This window comes from Pelodiscus sinensis, chromosome 3 (genome assembly GCF_049634645.1).
Source record: "Pelodiscus sinensis isolate JC-2024 chromosome 3, ASM4963464v1, whole genome shotgun sequence".
NCBI lineage: Eukaryota > Metazoa > Chordata > Testudines > Trionychidae > Pelodiscus > Pelodiscus sinensis.
This window is the reverse complement of record NC_134713.1, coordinates 83,190,064-83,201,157: the sequence shown is the minus strand read 5'-3', so window position 1 is coordinate 83,201,157 and position 11,094 is coordinate 83,190,064. Positions and strand designations below refer to the sequence as shown.

General features: G+C 48.8%; 1 protein-coding gene across 2 annotated transcripts in view; it reads left to right on the top strand.

Moving 5' to 3' along the window:
• The first annotated feature begins 959 nt into the window (after nt 1-959).
• The window catches only part of LOC142827860 (amine sulfotransferase-like), a 36,124-nt gene continuing 25,989 nt past the window's right edge, over nt 960-11,094 (top strand). Inside the window, exons 1-2 of one of the 2 annotated variants that reach the window (XM_075924024.1) lie at nt 960-5,921; nt 8,044-9,022. In XM_075924024.1, coding sequence (XP_075780139.1) covers nt 8,084-9,022 — 939 coding nt within the window. In that variant the 5' untranslated portion in view covers nt 960-5,921; nt 8,044-8,083. The remainder of the gene's footprint in view (nt 5,922-8,043; nt 9,023-11,094) is intronic. The other variant, XM_075924025.1, reaches the window with a different exon arrangement.

Sequence of the window (11,094 nt, the reverse complement as noted above, 5' to 3'; positions counted from 1 at the left end):
TAGTTATTTCTAACAAGCTAAGTAGCCAACATAAACAAAACAGACAATTTAATGACAACTTTTGACTATTTAAATTATGATTCATCTACAAAAGGATGGTGTCACCTCGCACTGGCATGATCCTTGGGTTGTGGTCCCATTATCTAGGATTAAAGGAAAACAGTAAGAACAGATCACACTCACTAACTTTAACATTGGTTGTTTTGGTACCAGACAGTGTCTGTTAAGTTTACAGGCTGTCCCTGTCTCAGATATTAGGGTTGAATAGGGGTTCTTAGCAAAATATCATGGACTGCCTCAGTTTACCCTATATTGGGTTGTTTAGTCTGCAGAAGAGAAGAGTGACGGGGGATTTGATAGCAGCTTTCAACTTCCTGAAGGGAGGTTCCGAAGAGGATGGAGACAGGCTGTTCACAATAGTGACAGACGGCAGAACAAGGAGCAATGGTCTCAAGTTATAGTGGGAGAGGTCTAGGTTGGATATTAGGAAAAACGATTTCACTAGGAGGGTGGTGAAGCACTGGAATGGGTTACCTAGGCAGGTGATAGAATCTCCATCGCTAGAGGCTTTAAGTCTCGGCTTGACAAAGCCCTGGCTGGGTTGATTTAGTTGGGATTGGTCCTGCCTTGGGCAAGGGAATGGACTTGATGACCTCCTGAGATCTCTTCCAGCTCTATGATTCTATGATTTCTATTTCCAGAGGAACCCTTTGGCAGAGGGAGTGAATGCAAAGGCATTGGGTGGATGAAGAGGGGAGAGCTCCCTTTACTCACATTGGCTGTGTCTAGACTGGCAAGTTTTTCCAGAAAATCAGCAGCTTTTCCGGAAAAACTTGCCAGCTGTCTACACTGGCCGCTTGAATTTCCGGAAAAGCACTGACGATCTCATGTAAGATCGTCAGTGCTTTTCCAGAAATACTATGCTGCTCCCGTTTGGGCAAAAGTCTTTTTCCAAAAGACTTTTGCGCAAAAGGGCCAATGTAGACAGCACAGTAGTGTTTTCCGCAAAAAAGCCCCGATTGCGAAAATGGCGATCAGGGCTCTTTTGCGGAAAACCACGTCTAGCTTGGCCATGCATTCTTTACCGCAAAAAATGCAAGCTGGGGGCCACATAAGGCAACGAGGCCTCTGCAACAGCTGCCACCCCAGACAGTAGCTTAGAGATGTGGGCTCCTGTCTGCTAGAAATAAGACGGAGGCCTGCCCGTGGCAACTATATGGGCCACGAACATGGAAGATTTTCAGTCCCTACCAAACCGGGAAATGAAGGGCTCGCTTGTTCTCTTTCCACCTCCGGAGCCTCCTGCCTGGAGGGGGCAGCCCTTGGCTACTAAATCCATTAAGCTGGCCACAGCGGAGACATCTACAGGGCAATGGGACCTGCTGCACGGCCACGCCTGGACCGGGTTACCTGTTACATGATCATGAGGCTCAGACCGCAGGGGCGGGTCCCAGAGCCTGTGCTCCAGCCCCAGCCCAACCAGCTGGAGCGGATAGAGCTGGCTTCTCAGCTTTTGATTGCACTGTTCTGTGTGGACACCTCAGTGTGGCTCAGGGCTTTCCCCTCTAAGGCAGAAGCCTCTGGTCTCCGTGTCTGAGGGGAGCACGGGAGCGCAATTTTCCCAGCCCCCACCACAGAAGGCCTGTGTGTGAGATGCCCGCTCTTACAGAAGAGCCAAGAAGTGCCTCACCATGATCAGCGCCCCTCTGAACAGTGCCCAGCATAGACACAAAGGCCCCCAACTCACCCTCCCTGCCCCGCTTCCATTACAAACAAGAGAGCAGAAGAGGAGCCAGGCTCAGAGAAACGGCTGCAGATCTGCTGTCAGTCCGTGCCTGCCTGCCCTTCCGTGCCTGTCCCTGCACCGTGACCCCAGTGGTGTGGCCTGCGGGAGGGCGGGGCGTGGACTTGAGTCCTGCTCTCTCCACTCCCGCTCACCTGCTAAGCAAATAAAATTAAACTAACGAAGCGCAGCGCAGCCCCGGCACACACCGTCGTGCTCCAGTGATTGCAGGCTGAGTCAGCTGGGGGGTTGTGCACTGACCAGCGCTGCCTCCAATTACGCTGCTTGGTGGGTGACAGTGTGCAGGGGCCGGGTGAGGTGAATCTGATTTGAGCCGTTCCTGCAGCTTTTCTTAATTTTTTAACCCAATTGAGCTTCCTTCCCCTGCCCACCCTTGCTAAGTTCCTGGAGCGACTCTAATGCCTGACTCCTCTGCTCTTATCCCCTCACCCCTGCCCAGGGCCTCTCCCTGTGCAATCCCTGCCTGGTGCTAGCTGAGTTGTGCTTCTGTTATGTGTACACTTCAGTTTCCTTCTCCTTACTTTCACTCTGCTCCTCTTCCTGCACATCACTTCTCCTTTCTGCCTGGACTGTGGCACCCCTTCCTCCTGCATCCGGTACCCCCAAAGGGGCAGCAGGTAGAGACCATGGGGGGCAGGAGGGGTTGCTGCACTACCAGTGTCCTGTCCCCCCTGTTGGATTTAATTCTGGAGGTGGTGGCCCATTGTACTTTGATCTGGGCTGCAGCAGCTCTGCTGAAACTCATGAGGCTGCCTCTACTGACTGCCCGATTCAAAGCCCAGTCTCTCCATTGGCCGCACTGGGCTTTGGATTAGGCCCTTCATGCCAGTACTGGATTAGACCCAGGAGTGAAAAATGTCCCCTGCGTGCGTTCCAGGTGAATGGACACACTGACATATGGGTGGGTGGGGCCAGATGTTATATCCCCCTGCAATATAGTGTTGTCTGTTCTGGCTTGTGGCATGGCACAGTAATGAAGCTTGCCAGATGCAAGCTTCCTATATGCTTCCAGATACTTTGTTTCTTGCTGTTCAGGGCCCCAACTACAAAAGATCGGTCCTTGTAGCCAAGAAGGTGAATGGCATATTAGGGTGCCTTAGGAGGAGCATTGCCAGTGGATCTAGAGAAGTGATTATTCCCCTTTATTCGGCACTGGTGAGGCCAGATCTGAAGTATTACGTCCGGTTCTGAGCCCCCCAGTTTAGAAAAGGATGTGGACACACTGGAGAGGTTCCAGTGGAGGGCAACCAAAATGATTAAAAGGTTGGAGCACATGACCTACGAGGAGAGGCTGAGGGACTTGAGCTTGTTTAGTCTGCAGAAGAGAAGAGTGAGGGAGGGATTTGGTAGCAGCCTTCAATTACCTGAAGATAGGTTCCAGAGAAGATGGAGTGAGGCTTTTTCTCAGCAGTGACGGATGGCAAAAGAGGCACAATGGTCTCAAGTTGCAGTGGGGAAGGTCTAGGTTGGATGTTAGGAAAAACTATTTCTGTAGGAGGGTGGTAAAGCACTGGAATGGGTTCCCTAGGAAAGGGGTGGAATCTCCATCCCTAGAGGTTTTTAAAACCTGACTTGAGAAAGTCCTGGCTGGGATGATTTCGTTGGGGTTGCTCCTGCTTTGGGCAGGGGCTGGACTTGATCTCCTGAGGTCTCTTCCAGCCCTATGATTCTGATTCATGCTGCCATGTTCTAAGGTGCAATCCAGACTCATAAGGAACTGTGTCCCCACCTGTCCTATAAACCTGGGCACCGGACCTGCCCTGAGACTGTGGCTGAAGGCCCAAACACTAATAGCCTGCAGATAAACCAGCAGCGTCCCGAGTGTCTGTGTGCTATGCTGCCCTAGGTCAGCGCTCTGACTCCAGCTAATACAAGAGCCTCACTCTAGTGTCAGTCACCCACTTACCTCATGCAGCACTGACTAAAAACACACTCCCAGTCCTCGTGTTTGCCAACACTGCTTATTTTCCAGTGTCTCACCCTCCAGGTCAGGACCTTCCACAAAGTTCAAGTGGTTGCCAGATTTCTTTGTATTCTTATTCATACAGATACACACACATGCAGCAATTCACCCATCTCCCTACACAAAGGCACATAGACAATTACACACATACAATGAGTGCACATACTTGCCTATACAGAGACACTGTTTCATACATTTTAGGAGGAGTTACCAAAACCAGGTGAGAGGAGGGTGTGCTTCGGGGGAAAAGATCGGGAGGAGGAAGATGATGGGAAGTAAAAGAGGCGAAGGACACCAGGATAGGGCAGAGAGATGACAGTGAAGAAGAAAAGAAGGAGTGTGGACTGAGCAGGGCTGCAATGGGAAGCTGAAGACCACAGATGCATGAGGACGTGGGGGAGGACACAGGTGTATGGAAATATAATATGAGCAAAGCCAATAGGGGTCCATGGAAATGAATGCGGTGCAGGGCTGTTGAGGGTGATGGATGTGGGGACATAGGGATCGTGACTCTGGAAGGTGGAAAAGATGGGTGGGAGAGAGCTCTAAGGGGAACAAGATTGGAACGGGTAGGAGTGGAGGCAGGAGAGGATGGGGGAGGGAGGCAGTGAAGAGTAGAGGTGGGATAGGGAGGGATGCCATGATGGGGGAATGAGGGTTGGAATATGGCGGGAGGCACTGTGGGACTTGGAGGGCAGGAGGTGGGATGGGGAGAAATGCAATGACAGCGGGTGGGGTTAAAAGGAGTTGGATGGGGACGGTGCAGTGAGGAGGGAGGAAGTACAGCCCCATTCCCAGCACTCAGACGGGGATACACATACCTTGAAGTTCTGAGTGAAGGCAATGGGGTGACAGAACACCTGTGCCACAGCTTGAGCCCGCCAGACGAGGAGCGTGAGAAGAGGGTCGCCGCCGGGCAGCAGCAGGAGAGGAGTGCGCCACAGCTGCCACGGGACTCCTCTACAGATGCCTGCTGCACGCTGGAGTAGTGCTGCCCCCCTGTCCGCAGCCAGCCAATGGAGCTGCGCCTATTGGCAGGCGGTAGGACAGCACATTCCCATCCAGCAGGCCCTCCGGCTAGGAGCCAGACATGCCAGGGCTGCTGCTTCCCCACAGGCCGTGCAGCAGCTAGTAGGCCAGGTTGGCATTGCTGGCAGGAGCAGCCAGGATTCCTTTCTGACTGGATGTTCCTGTCCAAAACTCCAACCTCTTCCATGGCACATTTGGCTGCCCTCCCTGCAGTCAGGCCTGGATGAAGAGCAGAAGAGAGCCACTTCCAGTCACTGCCTGTGAGAGAGCCTGGCTGGGTGTGTGTGTGTTCCCTGCAGGGCTCAGCTTTTGGGAACAGGGTCAGTCTCTCACCATGCTAGAGGGTGGGATCGTACAGCTCATTTGGCTGCTGCCCTTGAAGCTGAGCCGTGGTGTTAGGCAGCCTGATGCTACAGACAGATGTTCTCCCCAGCGGTAGCTGCTTGTGGGCCCGTAGCTGGCAGGAGGCCTGCCCAAGAGTCTCACTGCATTGCAGATTAGTGTCCCAGAGGTGGGTGGCAAAATGGATCCAAATGTTTTGTGAGCTGGATCCTTCCTGTGGGGCTTATTTGGTCCGCCATGAGTCTAAAGGTCTGTGTGCTCTGTACCAAATATTCTTGGTTTAATGCATGTAAATGCTAATTACTCGTGTCTGCTTGGTAACATTTAAACTGTTTAATTATGATCTCAATTTCATAATTACCTTTTTACAAAGGGGACTGTGTTTTGTCAATACGGTATACCAAAGGATTTTTTCTTTTGTCAAAGAACATACTTGAAAGAAAATGGATGTTATTGTATTATTTTAATAGTTTTCTTGCTGAGATATTTCATTCAGATGTATCCAGGGAAATTCTCATATTGCCATGTTTAGATTCATATATTTTGAACTATTCTCACATTTCTAAGAACCTCTTATTTTGTAATCCTCCCAAAGATTAAAGTTCAGTTCAAAGTTTGGAAGAGATAAAAGGAAAAAGTAAATAGAGCCATAAAACCTCAACCAGATTGCACACCAGCTATAAATATTTGCCTCTTATAGGAGTGATTTACCATTTTCTTTATCCAAGTGGAAGGTAGGAGCCTGAACGTGTGTATTGGAGCAGCAGAAACTGAACATAGAAGGTAAATATTATTTTGTTGTATAATATAAAATTAAAACATCTTCATGAGTACGTCTGCGAGTAAATTAAAAACCCAGGGCAGTGTTAGAGGACAATTTTCCCTCTAATATTTTTCATGCTTGGATGGGTTCAATTTTCTTTTTGGTGGGTTAAAATGTCTTATCTGCAACACAAATATTGACGTAGTATATGAATGTGTACAACTTGCACAAACAAGGATTCCATATCTAGGGGTCATAGTGGACCACAAGTTGAATATGAGTCAACAGTGTGATGCTGTTGCAAAAAAAGCAAATATGATTCTAGGTTGTATCAACAGGTGTGTTGTAAGCAAAACTCGTGAAGTCATTCTGCCGCTCTACTCTGCTCTAGTTAGGCCTCAGCTGGAGTACTGTGTCCAGTTCTGGGCACCACATTTCAAGAAAGATGTGGAGAAATTGGAAAGGGTACAGAGAAGAGCGACAAGAATGATTAAAGGTTTAGAGAACATGACCTATGAAGCCAGGCTTCATGAACTGGGCTTGTTTAGTTTGGAAAAAAGAAGATTAAGGGGGGACATGATAGCGGTTTTCAAATATCTAAAAGGGTGTCACAAGGAGGAAGGAGAAAATTTGTTCCTCTTGGTTTCTGAGGACAGGACAAGGAGTAATGGGCTTAAAGTGAAGCAGGGGAGGTTTAGATTGGACATTAGGAAAAAATTCCTAACTGTCAGGGTGGTCAAATATTGGAATAAATTGCCAAGGGAGGTGGTGGAATCTCCCTCTCTGGAGATATTTAAGAACAGGTTAGATAGACATCTGTCAGGGATGGTGTAGACGGAGCTTGGTCCTGCCTTGAGGGTGGGGGACTGGACTCGATGACCTCTTGAGGTCCCTTCCAGTCCTATTATTCTATGATTCTATGATATATAAATATATATTGTAAATCATCTATAAGTGTGGAAGGAAATATATTAAAAGAAGGGATAGTTAATATGAAGCAGTATGTATATTTATTTAATATGAAATCAAATAAAAAGAAAATTAACACTACCCTTGGTGTACATGTATTATCATTCTTTCTAACAACTCAAGCTAGTAAACACACCAAAATGCCTATTATCCACACATAGCTCAGCTTTAAGATGCTAAACAAATCTGAGTCAACTAGAAATAGTCAAAACAATGAGAAGTCCTGTGGCACCTTATAGACTAACAGATTTATTGGAGCATAAGATTTCAAGGGCAAAGACCCACTTCGTCAGATGCAGACTAACACGGCTACCCCTCTGATACTAGAAATAGTCATGCTCTCCTCGCAAATATTAGTACAATATTTACTGACACTGTGAAGGAGAGTAAAATGCAGTCACTCAGTTTTATAGGTTATGTTTACACAGCAAAGTTATTTCAAAATAACAGCCATTATTTCAAAATAACGTTAGCAGTGTCTACACAGCCAAACTGCTATTTCAAAATTAAATCGAAATAGTGGAGCACTTATTTCGAATTTGGTAAACCTCATTCCATGAGGAATAAGCTGTGTAGATGCTTATTTCGAAATAGGAGGCCTCCAGCCCTTCCCAGGTTACCCTGTTGGCTACTCTGGGCCAAACCAGGAAAACTCTTCTGCGCCTCCCCAGCCCCGGAGCCCTTAAAGGGGTAGACTCTGGCCACAGTGCCTTTGCCAGCTGCAAGCCTGCCAGCCCAGAGCCAGCAGTCACTGCCCCTGGCCCAGCATGAGCCAGCAACCCACTGGCACCCAGACCCCACCCACCCACCCCAGGAGCAGGCTGGTAGCCCCCAGGAGCCTGCCAGGGGCCACAAAAGACAGGCGCCTTCCTGGTTCAGTGTGGAGATCATGGCCCTGATTAAGGCTTGGGGGGGAGGCCTCCAATGTCCATGATCTCTGCACTGGACACAGGAACCTAGCCATCTCCAGGCAGATGGCTGCCAGCCTGGCCACCAAAGTCCACATGCGCACCCAGGACCAGGTGCACATGAAGATAAAGGAGCTGAGGCAGGCCTATGCCAGGGCCACAGGGGGCAGCTCCCAAACAGGGGCTGACCCAGACCCCTGCCCCTATTATGATGCCCTGGACCACATCCTGGGGGGGGAGGGGTCAAACGGTCCGTGCCCCCCAGGTGGTCATCAATCCCGGGGGCAGAGGGTCTTGACCAGGGCATGGAGGAGGAAGTGGAGGAGGAGGAGGACAATGGCCAGGAGTCGCAGGAGCCTGGAGGAAGCGTAGCACTCACCCAGGATCCCCAAGGCGTCACAGCAGCCATGTCACCGGTATCGTCCGAGGCCAGGGAGGTCTCAACATGTGAGTGCCATCACTATACCCTTATGCGGGGCAAGGAGGGGGGGAGAGGAAGACCAAGGAATGCGCCTGTGGGCCTTGCTGACCATGAAGCACGCAGCAACCTGTGCATGTGCCTTGCCACCCTGGGCACGTGGCCCCAGCTTGCTGCCACACAGGGGCCCTGGCCAGTTACCCACACATGTGTATGTATGAAGGCACATGACATGCTCCTGACCCCGGAGAGGGACCCTGCACGATGCCCTCCCTCCACAAGCTCCCTCTACGCAGAGGCAGGGCACATCTCCCCTCCCCCTCCACCCTCACACTATATATACAGGCAGTCCCCGGGTTACATGGATCCGACTTACATCGGATCCCTACTTACAAACGGGGTGAGGCAACCCTGCACTAGCTGCTTCCCCCCAGCAGACCAGGGAGATGCGAAGGTAGCGCCCCCCCCCCCCCAGCGGACCAGAGAGACGCGGAGCGCCTTTTCTCAGCAGACTCCTCAGCTTGAGAATAAAGGACTGAGGGAAGTGAGGTGTGGGAGAATAAAACTGAGCTGCATCTTGGAGCACTGGGTGCATGAAGACCTACAGTTGTGGTGGAAGAGCTGGTGGGAACTGCTTGCTCAGAGCCATGCCATCTGCTACCACCTGCAGACCCTGGTGCAGAGATTGGTGCTTCCTGCTGCTCCAGCTCCTGCTGTGGCCCCATCTATTGCTCCTCCTCCGACTCCTGCTCCCCCTCCCACCTCTTCCTCCCCGCCTCTCCACCCGCTCCACCCTCCATACCCACTCCCCCCCTGGGACGCTGAGGCCCTCGCACCCACAGTGCTAGGAGTACATTACAAAGTCAGTGCTCTTGCACAAATTCAAGCGGCAGTGTAGACTGCTGGCAAGTTTTTGCACCAAAGCGGCCGCTTTAGCCCAAAATCTTGCCAGTCTAGATGCACCCCTACTATTTCCTACTTCTGACTCGTAAGGGCCAGTACTCTACTAAATAGCAAGATGTATTAATGCAATACAATTTATCATGTATTAATTGTTTCAGAGGGGTAGCCATGTTAGTCTGTAACTTTAAAAACAACTTTTTAAAAAAAACATCAAGTAGTCTGGTGGCATCTTAGGCTATGTCCAAACTACAGAGTTTTGTCAGAAAAATTGCCATTTTTCTGACAAAACTTGAGTTACATCCACAATGCAAGCACGTTCTTTTGACAGTAAATCGAAAAAAGAGAGGGCTTTTTGTGCAATTTGTAATCCTCATTCTATGAGAAAGAAGCCTTTTTGCAAAAGAGCTCTTTCCCCTGTGGACGGAGAAGACAGAGTTTTTCTGGAAGAAGAGGGAAGAGGAAAAAGCACAGGTGCCCTGGTGGCAATTCTGTCTATAGCAATGACTGCTTGCATGTGAGATAGCGTCCAGGCAGGCTAGACACTATCTTTCGAAAAAAGCGTGTTGCTTTTTCAATGTGCTTTTGCAGTCTGGACACTCTTTTGCAAAGACGTTTTTTCAGAAGATCTCTTGCAAAAAAAGTTTCTTGTGAAAGAAACCTGTAGTCTAGACGTAGCCTTAGACACTAACAAAAACATATCTATAATATCATGAGCTTTTGTGGGCAAAACTCACTTTGTCAGATGAGATAATCTTGAGGCATTTTAAAAATAATTGATTAGAGTTTTCAATATCTCTATCACTCCAAAAAATTCTGTTAAAAGAATCTTTTTCCTTCTTACCTTAAGCCATTAACACCTATGCCAATTTTGTTTGAAATGTAATCATGCAAATCTGGTACACACCCTCTCCATGCAGCCTGCTTTCCCCTCTTCCAATGCAGACAGACAGAGAGGGTCTCACTCTCCCATCTGGACAGCAACAAGTGATTCAGGACACCCCAAACAAACTGCCTCCCGCCTCTACCATACTGCACACTTGCCAAAACACACCTCCCACCTCTTTATCCCACCTGCCTCTGTGCAATCTGCTCCTAAAATCCTGCTTCTCAGATTGGCAGGCACCTGCAGCCTAGCTGGGAGTCAAGATGGGAGACAGTCTGTCCACACTCAGTGTTCCCTCTAAGTGTATGTCTACACTAGCTCTTTAATTCGAGCAAGGTAGGCAAATGAGGCGACTGGAATTGCAAATGAAGCCCAGGATTTAAATATCCCGGGTTTTTATTTGCATGTTCCCATCCGGTCGCCATTTTGAAATTTCACTAGCCCGAACTCACTGCCATGCAGCTACATTTGCAATTCCGGTCACCTCATTTGCCTACCTTGCTCGAATTAATGAGCTAGTGTAAACATACCCTAAGATTTTCCATTTGTGAGTGGAACAAGTTTTGTCTTGTTCACCTTGTTTCATTAGCATAAGGAAGCAGTCAACAAAGGCTCACTTGTTGACCAACCCACGTCTCGACTCATGAGCTGCACCGATGATCAGCTGAGCTGGCACAACACGGTGGCCATTTTTATTTTAATGACGCCCTGGATATTTAAATCCCCACTTCATTGACTATATCGGGTAGCCTATTTTACATGCCTCTGTTGGCAGAGGCATGTAGTCTAGACATACCCATAGACACTAGTTGACCCTGCCAGACTAGACGATGGGACAGTTACTTGCTGCTGGTCAACATGATGAACCCTTTCTCATCTGCCTTTACAATTCTTCCAGTATTCATATACAGTGTCAATTGAGAGATATAGTGTTGCTGAAGCCACACCATGTCCTGTGTACTCATCTGTAATTGACTTCAAAACTACATGTTTCCATAACAATGATACCTGTCCACATGCTCCTCCAGAATTTGTATGTCTGTTTTTCAGTCTGTGATTAACTCTTATTCCACAAGATAAATATGAAGTATGTGCCAATCAAGGAATTATAT